Raw genomic sequence first — 19,494 nt, forward strand, 5'->3', positions numbered from 1 at the left:
TGTGTGTGTGTGTGTGTGTGTGTGTGTGTGTGTGTGTGTGTGTGTGTGTGTGTGTGTGTGTGTGTGTGTGTGTGTGTGTGTGTGTGTGTGCGTGCGTGCGTGGTATGAGAATGCTAACAATACTATTTATGAAGCGGTGTGCTCCACTGGCCTCTGGTGTTGATGATCCCTTATTAATGTAATGCGCACGATCCCAATTAAAACCAAAGTCATTATATAAACCATCAAAGAAACTGTAGCTAAAGTAAAGACGACAGAGGAAAGATATCAGAGTCACTCCCACCCAGAAGTTACAGGAAGTCCCCTTCATTTGAGCCATGGAGTTGCCATGGGTGACCGTGATTATATGACAGATGTTGTATACACTTTCCTAAGAGCTAAACAAGGCAAGAGCTTCATGCAGAAATACACCCGTCCCATCACCCAGAATCCTGTTTGTTCCAGTGAAAGCTGGCGTAGGATATATATCATCTGCCCACATGTGTCTGAACGCTTGAATCTCCTGCTGCTTTTCAAGATGAATCTCCTAAAGCTGCTCTCATGATCATTCCCTTCAGAATAAAAAAACATGATCCTCAGGATGGAATAAACACAAGTATACCAATCCAGATTAAACCGTGTTACATGAGGTCACTTTGGGTAAACATGTTAACACTTGACACCATTTGGAATCAACTAGAACGTTTTTTGTATACATCAAACGGCTGTAAATAAAACAACTTGCTGACAGAACTCGGGTTTGTTGGCACGTCAACACGCCTGTTCTTGTACTCACGGTCGCTTGTGCCCTCGCGTTATACTCGGCCTCCATCTTAGCCAGCCGCAGGTTGGTGTCCTCCAGCAGCTCCTGGATGTTGTCAGTGTGTTTCTTCTGCAATTCAAACTTCTCCTGCTCCATCTGTGTCACAGCAGCATGCAGCTGGAAGGGCCCAGATTAAATGCACATCAGCCACAGATCTTTCTCCCTGGGATTACTTTGCGTTATTTATATTCATCATCTTCTCTTTCATAATTTCCCCTTTAAAAATCGTTTTCTTTGGGCATTGCTTATTCAAGGGGAATATACACCATTTATACGGCCAAGTAGTTTCTTTATTATTACATCTGAGACAAATTGCTGCTCGTCACATGCTCAGTCAACCTGAAGAGGTGAGTGGAAATTTCATTAGGATCTTATTGAGCTCTAACGGCTCCGTTAGCTAGAGCCATCAGGAGTGAAAACACAATTTACCCAGGGCAGAGAGCTTTAATTTTTCAGCACAAAAAAACAAACACACTTACTTAAGCACAGCATGAAAGAATAAAGATTTTTTTTCTAACAGTGCAGCAGAGCCTGACTGCTTCCAGCCAAGTCTGCTAGTCTCATGCTATCAAACGGTCTTCCTGTGGCTCAGGGCTGCTTACAGGGGGTTGGGCTGCAGAATAGCCAAACCCTTCAACTTCTCCCTCGTACCTTCTTCTCCCACTCGTTTTTCAGGGAGTCGCTGCTCTGATCCGACATGTTCTTCAGCTCAGCGATCTGCTTCTCCTTGCTCTCACAGATGACCTTGGATTCCCGCAGCACACTTTGAACTTTGGAGAAACACACACATCCCCACACACACACACACCCCCGAGAAACACACACACACACACACACACACACACACACACACACACACACACACACACACACACACACACACACACACACACACACACACACACACACACACACACACAAATTCTCATTGATATCAAAGTCAATAAAGATATCGCTTATAGCAAACGGCCATTAGCACTTCTCTTCTCCAAGTCTATATGTTTTTCTTCAAATGCTTTTAGAGATACACGAGGAGGCGAAGAGTAAAAGAGGAATATAGAATCAAGGTGGACATTGTGCAATTAAATTTAAGGTTGAGCAGCTGGAGAACATCACTCTACACGGTGCATTGAGCAGTGCATTGTATCTTTTCAGGCTTTTTACACTGAGTGTTCAGAGACACCAGTATAAACATCCTTCCAGTTAACCGTACACTCCTGCGACCCCTCACCTTTCTTCTCCAGTTTACGGATCATCTCCTCGGATTCCCTCTGCTTAGCCCGGTACATGCTCTTCGTCTCCTCAAGCTCACCATTCTTTCGGTCCAGGATCTAAAAAAGTGAAAGGAAGATTATTTTAACAGAAACTGGAGAATATTTAGCTTTTGTACTGCCGATTGTCTTTTTTCTTTGTACCAGTAGAGATTAAAGCTATACGCCAAAAATAAATATCAATTGACAGAAACCACTGCAAAATTATCAGTTTCTCTTGTTTTACTATTTAGGTATGTGTTTGAGTTAAATCAAAAAATATTTATGTTATTCTATAAACTGCTGACAACGTTTCTCTGTGTTGGAATGTAACAGACACTAGAATGTAATGGCTGCCATAAATGTAGAGATTTAAAAAAACATTTTGAGTGGTCTCTTCATTTTTTCCAGAGCTGCATATATCTTTTTTCAGGACATTATAAGAATGTTTGCTCGTGATTCATATTCCATTAAATTAAATAAGATTTCAATCATGAACAAAGACAAACAAAAATGAACACAACCACCAAATGTAAATAACAGTATAGAGTGCCACAGTGACACGTCCTAAAACCCGGAAGTAAGTTAGCATTTTACCACTTCCGGTTCCTTCCACAAAAACCAATGCAATTTCTCCATAGAATTTAGGAAAATAACTCGAAATAAGGTCTGTAGTTGACACAAATTAAAGAGACAGATCACGTTTTGTTCAACCGGATAATATCCACATGTCTACTTTTATCATCAGATAGATAGATTTATGATCCGAAAATTATAAAAGTAGGACGCGTCACTGTGGCACTCTATAGGAAACTGCAGTAACTCTTAAGGGTACCTTTTAAGCGTGAGAAATTCTGACAACTAGTAGCCATCTGTAGCACTGTCTTTACATGAGGGGCTCATCTCTGTTGGTACATATTCATGCTGGTGATTTCCTGGCAATGATGTTACATTTTAACACCGATTATAGGTAGGCGTTACACACCAGAAATGCAGGGCTGTGCCAACAAGGCAAGAAAGAAGAAGTCTGCTAGCAAGAGAACTAACATGTAAAAGATGGAGGATTCAGAATGTTAAAGAAAAATAAATACATTTGCTTATGTTTTGATGAAAGCTAGTTTGTTTGGCCTCAAGCAAATGAATAATGTTATTAAAAATACTGCATTTAAACAGAAACCTTTGTTTGTTTACTAGAAATCCCCTCAGAGAACCTATACACCGAGTAGCAGATCTATTAAAAATACACTAATATCACAACTACATAATACTAAATGCAAACAATCAATGTTAAAGGGTTATTTGCATCAGTAGTGTTTGTGAATACTGCAACAAACAGACCTTCTTCTAAATCATTATGATTTAACAAAAGCAAAATGTATATTGTAAATGTTATTTAAAGGGAAATGGGATATTTTATGTACATAATTAACCGCATGACCTGATACGACCTCATTACCCACATGCCTATTGAGGCATCAGGCTAACGGAGGGAAATGCCTTGCGAGTAAACCACCTGTGCTGAGGTGTGCTGGGTAACTGCATCTGCTCGCTGCTGCCATCTGTGAGCAATTAGTCAAATAAGGCCATGGAGAGTTGGAGCTGCAGTGTAAAAGGACAGGCTGGCACTCTCCATCAGGAGGAGGATGGTGTCTGGGCTCAACTTTATAATGTACATATACATATTTAGCATATTATGCAATTAGTCTGAGGGTGTGTCTACTGCCTGGTGTTTACAGGTTTTAAACAAATTCACGAGGGGACAGGAGTCCTTACTTGCATCTGCCGTAATTAGAAAGTTGGATTCTTGTCTTTTCCCTGTCCCTACACATTCTTCTGACCTCATAACATTTTCCACTGAGGTCAGGGAAAAATTGTTATAGATAAAACAATTTTTTAAAACTTTTTTTACTTCAGTGTAAATCTTTTTTTCAGCATAATTACCCCTGTTACGTTTTTGGTTCAGTTTGTTTAACTTTTAGCGGGAAAACTACTAATGCACCAAGGACAAACCCATTACATTTTGGAGCGGATCGTAATCACATAGCTGAGACACAATAATTATCACATTCTCGTAATTGTATTACCCGTCACAGTTAACAAGACAAAATAAAAAAGACCGGTCCAACAACAGTCTCATGCTCAGATTTTCTGTCAGTGAGAGTATTTATTTGCTCGTCAAAAACCGTCCCACAGCCCATAACACTTTATCTCTCCAGCACTTTGTTTGTTATCCAGGTGCACTTAGCTGCTAAGCCAGTCATCCCCTCTGTGTGAATGGGATGGGGGGAGATGAAAGGAGGTTGGGGGGGGGATGGAGCAAAGTTCACAGAACATTTAGGGATACCCAATTTTTTCCATTTCACCGGACCAGAGAGATTGTTGTCTTTTGAGGGGGCCAACCGAGCAAGGCAGTAACACAGTGTCAGTCCAGGGAGAGTGCACTATAAGGTGGGAAATGACAGCTTTTAGGGTGCTCATTTTAGGCTTTTATAAGACCCCCTAATGCAGAGGGGGATATCCAGTATGGCAGTCCATGACTTTAACTAATATCACCAGTGAATGGAGTGAACTGGAGCAAACACGCCTATTGTAGAAAACATGAAATAATATTAGTGTACTCTGTTCATATAGAGAAACAGAAACACTAATGTACTCCCAATGGAAGTTCAAACAAGACATTTTTTTATTCTGGTGTGGTATACTGTCTCAGAGGTTATCAAATATTTTTACAACTAAACACAGTACTAATCCACAACCACTGACATACAAAACTCCGGCCTGTTCTCTCATTAGTCTCTTCACAATGACCGGTGGCATTTTAGCAGGGTATGCATTATTCATAAAGAGACTAATTAAAGCTAAACCCAGCTTGCCCACCTTCCATCAGCCTCGTCATAGTGCACCCCCGAATCACTCCCCTTTGAAGCCATTACAGAGAATACCGGGTGCAATACTGAGGAAATTAAATCGGACATAACAAGCAATCTGTATGTAATTAAAGAAAGGGAGGGAGAGCGAGCTAACTGTCAGCCTGTCTCCTGTCAAGCACAAAGAAGCAATGGGCATCTTAAAGAGGACCGAAAATTGGAGTGTTTTTTCCCTTTTATTAAAAGCTTCTGTGGAAGCAAAGGAAAGTCATAGCGAGGATGTGACAGATCCCAGGTGCTTGATCTGAGGCAGATGATGGGCACCAAGTGTGAAACAAACCAGCTTCACCGCTATTTTCTTCGGCTGACAGAGAGCTTTGAAGAGGTGATTATTCGCGGTATGAGGAGGATGAGAAGAGGAGAGACTCGTTCCTTATTCTTTTCATGAGCCACCAAATGGAAATAAAAGTCAATGATGGGCATCGTAACGCAGATTAACTAGAATCCATGAACACTCAAGTCAACAGATTTGCCTGTCCAGTGTCCCCAGACGAAATTATAATATCATATATTTCTCAATATAATTGGAACTATGAGAGTTCTGCAAATAAATTAAAACCGATTCAAGTCTGGGCATGAACTTAAGAATGTATTATATTATAGGATCTTGGTTGTGTTTCGTAATAACACAGTTTAGTGAAATGCTAGGACATTGCGACTAACAAAAATCCTGAGTTAATGACATCAATATGCCTTTTCTCATATGCTACGAACTGGAGCCAAACATTAAATTGTGTTTTTGAAATGCTGGTGCTGGCAGAGTATTTACTCGCTTTCAGTTTCAATTCTTACTTTCTCAACATCTGCATCGTGTCTCTGCTGCATCTTCAGTTTCTCCTCCTGGTGCTTGGACTCCAGAACTTTGATCTTCATCTCGGTCTGGAAACACATTCGAAAACAAAATGTCATGAACTGTATTGACCAAACTGTTTTTATTTCCATATGTAAAATGAAGTTTGTAAGTAAAAAAAAAAAGAAGCTGCATCTGCTTTTGGGATGAAAGATTATTTATTACCCAGCAACACAAGTAGCAGGTTTTGTTTAACGGGAGATAAACATTCAGTGTCCTAATCTTTTTTTAGAGACATGCCTTAAAAAAACATCTCAGAGTGACAGGATAGCAGAGATAACATGAATCTGGATGAAAGAAGATACTGTGCGTCCCGTCTTGCACCCAAGCGCAGCTGATGATGAAATACACTACATTAACATTTAAAAATATTTATCCGTGTGCAGAGCTTCAAAAAACTCTGTGAAACTGAGATCTACTCAACTGTGTGTGTGTGTGTGCGTGCGTGCGTGCGTGTGTCTGTTAGCGATAAAATATGCAGTCACTCTATAGTAAGCACAACAAAGTGAAAGCCTGTGTGTACTACTGCAGTTAATCATGGAGAGAGTGGCTGTTTTCATTTGAACACAGTGTTTTCAGAGGATCAAAAGTTCAGCGTTGTCATGTGCATGTTAGAACAGATCCCCTAAAGCTAGACGGCTTCACCATCTCAGTCAAATAAACCCTAATACCCTCTTCTTCTATGGTTTTTATTAAACATAATAAGCTTTTAGTCATTTGTGGAGAAATCATTATCACACAATCTCTTTGCAATATATTCACAAATATATATAGGTCTTTGAAAGGCATTCACTTTGTCAGCAGAGACAATGATACTAAAAGACGCACTGGATTAGTGGAAGAGATCCTGTGAATATCATTACATTACATTTAGCTGACGCTTTTATCCAAAGTGCATTCGATCAAGAAAATACAAACTTGAAGAAAACAGAATCATATACCGTAATTTTCGGACTATAAGCCGCGCCTTTTTCCCTATTTTTCGACGCTGCGGTTTATATAACGGTGCGGCTAATCTATGGATTTTTACAGCTAACGGCCAACACCTTTAACTCTATGGGCTCTATGGCCGATCCGCGGACCCCCACCTTTAAGCGGCGGGTTCCAGCAGGAAAAGCTGGAGGCCGGAAAAGAGTGAGACAGGTAGCGCGCAAAAGTAAAAGTGGAACCGAGAGTGGTATGCCGCTGCTGCGGCTTATATTCAGGTGCGGCTTATAGTCCGAAAATTACGGTAAGTACATCAGGTTTCATAGAGCCAAAACATTTCAAGTGCTACTCAACTGGCTTTAGATAAGCCAGTCCTTTGTTAGAATATAAGTGCTTTGATAGTCATTTTTTTGTTCGAAGTGGAGTCGAAAGAGATGAGTTTTTTTGTAATATCAGTGAGTTAAGAGTCTTTGATGGAGGACAGCAGCCCTGTGAGGCTGTTACACATCTTCTATTCCACTCAGAACCTTACTCCTAGTGGGGCAGAAAAGCAAACCTTTACCTGAGGGTGTTCCACAACAAAAAAAGAGTGTGTTTAATGTATGATACAAGGAGTTTATCCTTTGAGATGTTTGAGTGGTAGCTGTCATTCTCTGGACTGCGGATGGTGCTAGAGTGACTGTAGCATATCAGTCTCTGACAGTGACAAAAATAAAATAGTCTTGGCTGAATATCTTTAACATAATCAAAACGCATCTTTAAAAAAAAAAACGGCTTTCATGTGTCGTTTACAATATGCATATGTTTAGTCCTGCTTATTTGACACAGCTATATTTCAAATTAACTGTATTTTATTGTTATCATGTGTTCCTTTTTATATCACATTTCCTTTCTAAAATATGATGTTTCTCGGCCTAGTTTCTAGTTTGTTTGTTTTTTTCCTATGACACACAAGATGTCTCGAGTCACAAACACGCAACACATGACAGAAATATGACTGGCCATTGGCTTTGATGTCACTACTCATGTTTAGTCACTGTCTGTGCTGGCGTGTTAATCAACCCTGGAGCGCAGAGACAATATTCTCCCCTTGAAAGTGTGGTTGTGTGTGTGAACATGTCAATGGTTAACAACATCCTGAGGCTAGCTTTTGTTTGTTCTAGTCATCAAAACAATTAAGTAGAAAATCCCCACGACACAGTCTAACCACATTAGACCTTCTGTTGGTAAAAATCAAAGGGAAGCAGATGTCCCGACTAAAAATATGATTCAATTAAAGTATGGTAAAGTGTGTACATATTGATACAACACAATTCTCACGTTAACATCACACTGGTTGTTAGATACAAATATGTATGTACGTACGTACGCGTCGAAATGGTAGAATCTATAAAACCCAAATAGATTGGCTTTGTCAACATGTAAGTACTTCATTTTTGATGATCTTCACAAGTGTAAATAAATAAACTACTGTAAGACACATAAGGTTGCCTTCTAGATGTCTCTCCTTGTTATTGCACTTGAGCAACCTTTATACACTGAAGCCTTGACAAAGCTCTGTTAAATGTTCTCTCTTTGTTCTGTGTCTGTTTTCTTGATTTTCCACCATTTCTTGTGCAATTGAGGGGACCACAGGAGACCTGTCAGAGTAAAAAGGAAAATGCAAGAGAAAGAGAGAAGGAGAGAGATGGCAGTGATTGAAAAGCAGAACATTAAGTAGAGACCTGATTCTGCCGGCGCCCCAAAAAAACAAAAAAAAAACACATGTGGGGGTGTCACTTTCTCATCATCTCTTCAAATGCTCTTTGGAGAAAGTTTGTCAAACTAGATCAGGGGCGTTTGAAACTTGTTTATAAAGTCGTCAGTGAAGGAAGGAGGAGGAGGAATGTCGTACACCTAAGGCGTCTGAGGTGCCTTCAATCAGCCCGACTGGATGGTACAGCTTTTTTACCGCTTCTGTTCTTCAGAGTTGTTGCGAGCGCTGTAAGATGCCATGTTTTTTGACAATCCGCTCTTGAAAGGATAGGAGGGTGGGAGGGAAGAACTGGGGGGTAGTGGTGGTGGCGGCGGGGCCATATGAGCGAGGGAATGTGAGGAGAAGATGGAAACAGTTGCTTTCTCTGCTCTCAAAACCATCGCGGGGTTCATGGCCTTCTTCCTCAGAGGGATGTGTTCACAAATCGTCTGCTAACTGTTTGTGCTCCTCAAAGCAAGGTTGCGTTTGTGCATCTCCTTCGTCTTGCCTGCAATGTACAATGTCCTGGTGCGTCTTTCATCCTCAGTAAACACAGATGCTCAAGGATAGTCGGTATGCAGCGTTCGCTATCTCCTGAGGAGCAGCTAGATGTCATTTCCACACTGACAGGAAGTTTATTCACTGTCCAGATAGTAAGGTTGGCTAGAAACGTTGGCTCCCATCGAATGTGAAAATAATCACCCCCAAAGATTTGGAGAAGGGGTAAGTAAACAGATTATTACCCGAAATTGCTGATATAAATACATCAAGTACGTAAGAATCAAATACAGAGGACAGAAATAGTAACTTTATCTTCTTCGGAACCCAGTTGGTCCCTTGTGATTCTCAGCCTGGAGCACTCTGAAGAACTGGTCCCCTTTAAACTACTAAGGCTCACTAGCTTTGCTCTTTTTTAGCTTTGAAAAGCGTTCAGATAAGAAAGGCTATGGCCCACTAAATCACAGGCTGAGCGCTCAAGCTCCATCCCAGAGGATTCTTAGATTAAAGAGACTGTATCATTATGGCAACGGGGAGCAAAGGGGTCTGATCCCTAGTCTTGGGCTTGTGACCATTAGAGTGCGACTGCTTGACACGAAGACATTCATCTAGTGTACTGCGCCTTCTGCCAACAATCCCTGAGGTCAGGTACCAAGGGGTTAGTTTAGAAAACAGTATGCAAAGGCGCAAATGCAAACTTTAAAAGAAAGATGGGCCGCCTTGATCAGTCAGTATCTCCTCCAGTAATAACAACTTGGGCCTACGGCTATGTATGACTCATCAGCCGCTGTTTAATTGATTTTCCAAATAAAGACTCGTAATGCTGAGAACTTCTAGGGTGTGCTTAAGGATTAGCAGGACTTATTGCTCATGCCAGACACTTTCCACAAGTCTTTCATAAGCAAAAACACTGCAAGTGACTCAAAGCAATGTCTGCTTGCGGTGAAGTTTGTCAGCTGCCCCTCATTGTACCGTAGGAAAAAGCAGTCAGCATTCTTATCAATGCGGTCGTTAGCTTAGCAGGAGGATGAGTTTGGTGTGAAAGCCGAGATGTTTGTTGAGCTGCTGCCAGCTTAATGACATGTGGCATGTATAACGTTTTAAACCTGGGTACATTTTCAACTAGGCTTTCGGGATTAAAGGGAAGTGATGTCACTGTGATTTTCTAGTCTGGGCCTAGACAGCCACGCAATGGTAGGGTTGGACATGGTTCTGCAGGAAAGCTTAACGCGGCTGGTGAGGATGATATGGTTAAGGGTGGTATTGGTGACTCAAGACACTTCTATAGAAAAATACTGTGCGTGTATGTGTGTGGTAACAGCTGTATCCTGTGGGGGTTCAGAGTTCCTGAAATCCTCCTAACACTCTTGTAATTGCTTATGGTGACACACGACACATGATCACTCGGGGCATCTTAAATAATAAAAACTAAAAGAAAAGGGGCTTTACCGTCGCATGACATTAACCACAGACATATTATGATTCCCCCTTTTTAGGGCAGATGGTAAAGGCAAAAGGGAATTCCCAGAACTTCACAATGAGAATGGAAGTGGAGATGCATTGCTCAATGTAATGTTCTGCATGTGGCTGATGGGAGTGTCCTTGGATGTGCAGGTCATTAGCAAATAGACAGCTTGAAATGTTGACCCGATGATGGCTGTAGATGAAACGTTAGCCGTCACGATGGGGATTACAATTCTTCCAAAGGGAAAAACGCATGTGTTTAGCAAACATGTTATCAGACATTGTATTACAAAATACCAATGTCAATCTCCATGATGGAAAAGTCTGGGATCATAAAAAACATTCCCTGGCATCACTCTTAAGTTATTCAATGTGTTGTTTGGGACCAAACATCTGTCCAACATTGCCATAGATTTGATACAGGGGCTATTAGCACACACGTAAGAATCATCGGGAATAAAAACCTTAGCGTGGCAATATTACCTCTCATTTCCCAAAGGATTTGTTTGAGGAATTCCTGAACTGGGTCCCATATTGAGAGCATTCTGGCCTCAGCGGCACTGACAGACCAGTTTTCTATAGCCTCTCCCTAACAATGTTATTCTCTCATTCAAGAGCACCTACATATAAACTGGATCAAATTACCTTTTTTTTCTTTCAACGATTCATACTTCTGATATACAACTGGGGGACATAGTTTTAATTCTCAAATGTGAAAATACCATTAGGACAAAAATGTCCATAGAGTTTAATCAATAAACATCCAACCCTCTTATGAGCTACACTCAGTTTACTGCAGGCTCCCTACACTGATTTACCTTAGAAACCGGTAACTCTGTGTATAATAAAGTAAGATTGATGTGGAGGACAAATATGGTCTTTCTGAAATGTGATACATTTATATTCCCACCACACACAGCCGTCTGAGTCAGGATCAAACAGCATCATGGTACGTTGCTTTAATGTTTTTCGTATTGGTGTTGCTACATTAAATATCAACCCACAGGTAGACAGACTGACTGACGTGTATGTGTGTCTCTACATGTAAATCACAAACACATCTCTGTTATGACAGAGAGGTCAATAAGCATATTGTGCATTGCTTCATACTCTTTCCCTTTCTTTCTGTCCTTTCTCCCTCCATTCTCCACCCTCTCCGGGTGAAGCTAACTGACTTGAGCGTTTTTCCCTAAGCAGACATGAAAAGCTCACGGCTATTACAGCCAAGTCATGCTCAGTTTTATATTTAACAGTGCGGGTAAAGGCCTATGGTGGGGGGGCTGAGTGGTAGTTCAGGAGAGGTGGGGAGGAGCAGAGGGGACTTCAAAGCATGCTTTCAGAATGGGATTTTCAGCTTAAATCCACATAAGAAAAAAGCTGTCATCACTGGGAGCCGGCATTATTTTTGTCTTCTAAGAGGAACCCTTGCCTCTGCCATTTCAACAATACAAACGATGTACAAAGAAGTATGTACATGGCTGTGGGGGCCATAAAGCAGTCAATGGAGCTATAACTTCTGTACACGTTCAACACTTGCTTCTATATAAATGCTCAGCATACTGAATAGTGAGTAGCAAGGGTTTGGGCTTACTGGAAATGACAGTCTCAAAAATATCACGTACTGTAGCGTATACCTCCTTGCTCTGTGCAAACTGTGGGCCCTGATCCTCGGCCAAGGTGCTGTTCCTCCCAAAGCTTGGCTTGGAAATCTACAGAGATAAAGAGCTAGATTAGGTGATGAGGAGATCAAAGACAGCACTTTCACCTACTCCACATTAAAAACAACCAAAAGACACCCTTTTGCAACTCACCGGAGACAAGGGACTGGGGTTCTCTCGCAAATAACGAGGGTTTTCAACCTGAAAGTAAATAGAAAAACGTTCAAATGACTTCCAGAATCTGAGCTCAGCCCCTTCGTTTGTTATAAACAATACTGGGAATACATCAAAAGCTCAGGGCTGTGGCTGCAGTCTTTTCCGTCAACTCTTGTCTGTTTAAAAAGACAGAATGCGTCGGGGAACTTCAAGGCATGTTGTGTGTGGCCGGCTCTGTTTCCGCTCTCAGCCCCTCTTTGCTGTCGCAACGTGGACCTTTGTCAACACTCAGCGCCACGAATCTGTAAGCTATCCCCGGTCCGTTTACCTTCATATGGAGACAAATGTGTATACATCCATGCCAAACACTGACATGCCATATCCTTTGATTATAATATGAAACACAAGACACACAAAAAGGAACTGCGCAACCACCTGAACGCAAACTGTGCAGCATTACATCAATAGGGCTCACTAAATGTGACACAAACATCTCTGTGTTGACAACCTGCTATTTTCCTTCCACTATTTGCATTTGTTTATGACCCCATTATTTTTCTTGTGAACTTACACCATCATTCAGTGTTTCTCTGTCATGCACTGAGGCTGTCTACAGGGGCTGCTAACTAGCGGCAAGATCACGGCCTTTCAAAGCAGTGGGGCTGACTTTAGAGATGACAAGCAGAGACGCCTGGTAAACAGTTCTGTTGCTAAGCTCTTTTCTTCAACGTGGGGATGGAGGAAGAGAACAAGGAGGAAGAGGAGAGTAGTGTGGGATCCATTCAGTCGTGTAAAAAAAAAAAGGATCAAATGTTGTTCAACCCACACAAAGCCAATGGAGAATGAATGGAAGATGAGAGAGCAGAGCCTAAAAGCTTGGGACTAAAATAGTTACAGCTAATGTACAAGGATAAAGTCACAATCTGTTGCTTCAGGGTGAGCCAGTGACAGGTGGAGTAGATGAAAGCAGCTATGCCTCCGACTTAGCCGTGATGCAGGTAAAAGCAGGTCGGACATTTTGTTAGCTGACATACAGTAAGCTCTCAACAAAAGGAGACATCAGGCTTAACTCCAATCAGATTTACTGTAATACATGCACAGAGAGAGACGTGCACAAGAACAGACGAGTCAAGATAGTGTGCACAGAGCAGCATCAATGTGCAGGTCATAATGTTTGATGAATTGCTATTTAATTTTATGCACTGGCAAAGAAAGAAATCCATATTTACCAAGTGATGAATCAATCAATATCCGTCTAAACTAGAGCCCAGGCTGAAAACTAGAATGGGATTTATTTTTATACCCACAGACAGCCAGTCAGCACATTTGATTGAGCACGGCCCACAGGGCGACATGTAGACTAAATGCTGCGGTGTAATGTTGGCACAGTGCGATACTAAACTTGGATTTGGTGCACACGTATGCCTGCCTGTGTGCACACTCTTATTCTGCGTGCGCCTGTGTGCAGCTGGCACAGCGCTCTGTGTCATTGGAACCTGACGTGGATGGATGGACCACGCAGACCGGCGAACATCACAAGGCCTGGCTCCGCAGCCAAATAAAAACACCCAGTGATTGATGGCTTTCTACTTTCTGACTAGCGGTCAACTGTCCATTTAACCGCAGAAAATGGACTAGCATTGAATTGTGTATGAAAGAACAGGTCAAGCTTTTACACAATTTGATTGGCATGCGTTTGTGTTCTTCACCGCAGATCAGTGTATGCTGCACCCAACTCTACTGTTACTCCCAATGGAGATTCAACTCATGAGCCACTGGAGAAAGAAGCAGATGGAGGTCCAGCTGACTCAGGTTTTGTGTCCCTTAAAGGAACTCCTATCAGAGTCTGATGCAATCTGTTGACTACTGTCCAGTATGGCCACCATGCTGAGAACACACATTATGTCATTCGAGGTGAAATGAACAAACCGATATGGACTGCTTCAGAACATCTAAAGCTAAAGATGTTCCAGATAGAGTGACGCTTGGCTGTGCGGACATTTTCCTCGGAACTTGGGGCTTTGAAGCAGTGCATCTATAACACTTCTGTAAACTTAAAGGGGGTTTGTGTGTGTGTGTGTTTGGGGAGGAACATCTGTTGATTTGAAAGATGCAGGCTTGGGGGAGCGTTGCCAAGCAATGCCTCTTATCAGCATCTCAACACAGACGAGTGCAGAGCCTCACGTCTGCTGATGGATACCTCAGATTACCCTGGTGTTGAGAAAGACAGGAACATGGAGAGAGTCGGGGGGAAACGAAGATGTAAAAGGCTGAAGGTGAAATCGCGAGGCAGAGGGAAAGAAAGGATTTTTTGAAGAGAGAGAAGCCGTTTTGAAAGCAGGAGAAAACATGGCTGTGTGTGAGTGATGCGGGGGAGAGGACGATGGAGACTCTGGGTCATGCTGGTGAGGAGATAGGGAAAAAATAAGGGAATAAGAAGACATGAGGGCAGAGTGCTTATCAAGCGCTGGACTGGTGCACTCCAGGCAGATCAGATAAGAGAGACGCACAAATCTTCAAATGCTCAGTTTACTCAACGCTTCTTCACTGTCACGTCCTACAATCACATTAGAAGGAAGTGGTTTCAGGAAGGGATGGGCAATATAGCGATATTATATACAATGTTTCCCTTACCATTGTCTTGGAGGGGCCAACAGAGCCCCGCACCCCCCCCTGAAATTCAACGTGTTTTTAAAAAAAAGAAATTATAATTTTCTTTTTTTTTATAATCTTTTTTTGAAAATATATATATATATACATACATAGCACCAAATTGCAACTAATCTATATCTACCGTCACTTTTCACATTGAACATGTGCTCTTTTATTAAATAAACTATACGCTTTCATTTTACGTTGTGAGCTGGAGTGTTTTTGACCCTAAGAAACACTGATGCCTTAATCAATAACAATAATCCACAGCTCCTCTCTCTGCTCCAGAGGATTTAAAAAAATATATATATCCCAATGCCAACCCCCCCCCCGGTGCTCAGGCAGCAACCCCCAAAACAGTAAACCTAGGGGAGACACTGTAATATAAATATCTTTATATGAGTCTTACCTTTAGGATAGGATAACATCCTTTCCTGGTTTTAAAGGATGCATTACAGTAAAGTGAGGTTATTTGCTTAGCCTCAGCCGTTACGTCCACTCATATGGATGATTTTCAGATATATCAATGTGTACATTTGTGGAATCAACTATTGGCAACCCTACAATCTCCTCGCAATATCGATATGGGGATGTTTGATCAGGAATATCACGATATTTGATTTTTTTTCTTTCCATATCGCCCAGCTCTACAATCACGAGGACATTGTTGAAAGCGTTTAACAGCCTTTGTCGGACAGTGTGGAAGCAATCAATCAGCGTCATTGCCCTATTGATTTAAATGTGTTTGAGCTCGGGTGATCAGATTCACTGTCACTGTGCGTGAGCTACAGCTTAAAGACAACTGCATGTACCCAAGCAGCTGAAGGCATGCCCCTGGACTCACCCCCAGGTTCCAGCTGTTGAGACGAGCCTCCAGGTCGCTGTCATCGGGAGACGTGTCTGCCTTCAGCCCCACATCCACCTGTGGAGGGGGGAAAAGTGAGAGTGCGTAAACAAATGAGAGGAGGGAATTAAAACCATTTCTTTGACTGGCAGTTTAGCCTAAGGAAGGGAGTAACACAGGGGTTATCATTTTGACATTATTCCTCTCTTGGCAACAATAAAAAGGTTCTTTAAAAGCTTATAGATATACAGTACACCCACACGTGTTCTCCTCCCACACTAACAGCTTTTCACTCCCTCGTTATCTCCATCCCTCCACCCTTTGCTCCCTCACTCCCTCACATACAGCACTCCAGATGTTTGGCAGCTCCACATCATCATTTCCATCACGCTGTAAATTCCACGAGAGGGGCATATGCAGCTAAACTGTCTGTCATCCGTACGTTTCCCCAGCCTTTCGTTACGACGGGCCTCCGGATTTGTTCTATACAGTATAATTTGAACGCTTCCAGGGGTTTCTGTTGATTCAAGATCAGTTTACTCAAGTCAAGGTTGGGCAGCGAGGTAGACATGGGGGGAAATATCTTATAAAGTTGAGGCAGCGATAGGGTAAGGAGAGATGTTGTTGGATTTGATTAGGATCTTGTGGAGTGTGGACCTTGGGTGTACCTCAGCGGAACTGCACTGACAGAGAAATGGCTGAATGAAAAGGATTAAATGCCCCTTCGGATTAAAAAGGCATTAAGGTCCCAGAGCCTCACCCTCAAACAAACACAGTAAATGTTTCATATCGATATCTAGGAATGCTGAGTATGTGGGTCACCGGCTGTTCAAAGTAGCGTGTCACAGTCTCTGTATCGCACCAGGAATTCAACACTGTTAAGTATAAATGGGCTCCAATGGTTTTTGCCAGATGTACTCACTGGTAGCAGTTGTGACATTGAACTGTTTGATGGCTTTTACTTTGAACACGTAGAGTGGACTCATTATGGTTTGATGACACATTAAAGGCCATGAAAAATTATTTCTCAATCAGTTTCTTACAATTTGCAGGTTTCATCTACTTACATTTTTAACTTAAATACACTTATTTTGCCAGATCCTCGCTTAAACTAATGCAGTCTAACACAACAGCACCATCTGCAATCCTACCTTCATGAAGAGTCAGTTTTAATTGAGTAAAAAAACAAGAACCACTTGTTGAGTTCATGTAGGCCTTCAGCAGCACTTACGTATGATCCTGCTTGAAGTGAATATATCTGCACTTTCCTTGTTGTTCGGAGTTTGATTCTTTATGGTTTTCGCACTTATAAGTTGCTTTGGATAAAAGCATCAGCTAAATTATATGTAAAAGAAATCCCTAAATATTTGAAGGATGCAGTTGAATTAGTAGAAGGCTGTTGAATCGTGTTCTGTTACGATGAGAGTTATCCAGATTTGGGTCCAACCTACTCATACGAACATTGTAGATACAAACTAAGGGAAACAACTCTCAGTGTAACTCAGAGGTAAGTTTCAGTAGGGTGCATCAAAAATCTGTTTGACTGCCAAATGTATTGTGATCACAACCATTAGCTCCATTTCTGTTGCTTGAACCAGCAACTTATAACTTCAGGGAATTTCCTCCAGCTTCATGGGGATATGAGTTTAGGAATTTCCAAATTGGTCCACATTAAAGAAGAAAGCAAATCATCGCAGCTACTATTTGTATTGGCACCAGCGGGTTCGCAGTAATATTTCAATGTGTCATCTAATGGCAGGGAAGTCCAGAGGTGTGTCTGAACCACGGTGATGTGCTGCTCACCCTGCGGGCATCGTGTCTGGGAGACTGTTTGAGTGGACTGGAAGACACAGGTCGTGGTGGGTTCTGTTCCTCGTACAGCCTTCTCCTGGAAGAGAGAGAGAAATAGGAAGAACTGTAAGATGCTAACCTACAGCATAGTATGTGTGTGTGTCTGTGGAGTCTGTTTTGGTCCCTATTTTTGCATATGAATGTGCTTGCGTCGGCAGCCTGCCTCGCTATTTACACAGATCAACATCTGGCAGTGGTTGCATGGTTTGTGGTCTGCATTTCATCCCATCCGAACAATAAACGTCTCTGCTATACATCACTTTGTTTCCACGGACAGCCCGCAGGGCACCAGTGTTTGGCTGGTCCAATCCTTTTATAAATTGTACACCTCAATCATTGTCTCTCATCATGTCCATCACGGTGTTAAGAAGATTAACAAGGAAACAGCTTTTATTCATTGGCACACAAACAGATCCCCTTCTCACTGGCTCTCCCTCTCCCTCTCACACACACACACATAACTGAGCCTACTAGTATCTCATTAAGCACAGGCGCATGAGGCACTAATGGCCTGTTAATGCTAATTGGATGAAGATGTGAAAGGAGACGGGAAGATGTAGGACAATAATGAATGGGAAAAAAATTCTGTCATCTAATAGAGACATCACATTGCGTTCTAGAGGGCACTGTTTCACACCCAATGTGCAGCCTATGGGCGCTCTTTTTCTCCCATGTAATCTATTTAAGTATTCCTGGCATTGAGCATTTGAACCTCATTTGTCACAGAAGGTGTTATCTCGTGGAGGAGAGCACCATCGCTGTGAGCTTTCTGGAAAGACTGCTGAATATAGAACAGGAGGGATATCTGTGCGAGCACCTTTGTAATTTGTACCTCAAATCCTCCAACCCATGGAATATGCATACAATTCACAATGTCATATTACTACTAGACACTGTTTGTTGAGGAAATAAAGTTAATGTTTTCCCAGTTTATATAGGTATACTAACTTGTAGCTATTCCACAGCACAGACTTAAAGGTCACTTATTATTCAAAATCAACTTTTTCACGTGTTTAATTGTTTAATACATAAATGTGTGTCCCCTTTTTGTGGGGATTCGGAAGGTTTCAGGAAAAGGATTATTCCTCTTTTTGTCCTGATGGATATATATAAAAACCTGTCTGAAAATGAGCTGAATAGATTTGGTGACTTTGTGATGTCACAACAGTTCTATGGGTTGTGTAACCATTAGCCAATAAACATAATATCATAAGATTTGTTCTAATCTAAATGACAGATCCTGATCAAACTAAACTGTACTTATCTGAACAGTATCTCTGTCACATAATAACGTTTTACTGTAAGTGAACTCACAAAATTGGATTTTGTTAAACAGGGTTACGGTAAACAGGATTCAAATGTAAAAATAATAATATGCCTCTGTTTATGTCCTCATGTGGCAACTCGATGTTCATTGGCACACAGTATGTAAAGTTTTAAAAATAATATTTCATAAATTGCGTATAGATTGCTACAAATGAAATGACATTGCTAGGCAACAGCTGTCTACTTCCTGTCAGCGGGTGTCATTCAGTTGCACTGCAACATGAAATAAGCTGGGACAGATTTAGAATGTCTATATCTATGAAATGCTCTATACTAAATGGTCTATACACTGACCTTATACTTATATACACATAATACATCTAAAGGACAGATTTCCTTGAATGTAATCTGAAAATGATCACTGGAAAAGAGCAGTACAATGCTTTTGCAATAATACTGTTAAGGGTTGAATAATGAATCACTTATTATAATGAATTATGATCAAAACTTTCAAAAAACACACACACACACACACACACACACACACACACACACACACACACACACACACACACACACACACACACACACACACACACACACACACACACACC

At 41.6% G+C, this 19,494-nt stretch overlaps 1 protein-coding gene across 1 annotated transcript in view; it reads right to left on the reverse strand.

Moving 5' to 3' along the window:
- Positions 1–728: 728 nt before the first annotated feature.
- LOC104944443 (centrosomal protein of 112 kDa-like) overlaps positions 729–19,494 on the reverse strand; it is a gene marked incomplete at its 3' end in the record, with an annotated part of 24,870 nt that continues 6,104 nt past the window's right edge. The window contains exons 5-12 of the mRNA XM_010769974.1: positions 17,567–17,651; positions 15,764–15,841; positions 12,265–12,312; positions 12,088–12,162; positions 5,772–5,858; positions 2,034–2,133; positions 1,454–1,572; positions 729–919 (exon numbers count right to left, since the gene is read on the reverse strand). Coding sequence (XP_010768276.1) covers positions 729–919; positions 1,454–1,572; positions 2,034–2,133; positions 5,772–5,858; positions 12,088–12,162; positions 12,265–12,312; positions 15,764–15,841; positions 17,567–17,651 — 783 coding nt within the window. The remainder of the gene's footprint in view (positions 920–1,453; positions 1,573–2,033; positions 2,134–5,771; positions 5,859–12,087; positions 12,163–12,264; positions 12,313–15,763; positions 15,842–17,566; positions 17,652–19,494) is intronic.

This window comes from Notothenia coriiceps, unplaced genomic scaffold, assembly GCF_000735185.1.
Source record: "Notothenia coriiceps isolate Sejong01 unplaced genomic scaffold, NC01 NC01_scaffold00008054, whole genome shotgun sequence".
In the NCBI taxonomy this organism is placed as follows: Eukaryota; Metazoa; Chordata; class Actinopteri; order Perciformes; family Nototheniidae; genus Notothenia; species Notothenia coriiceps.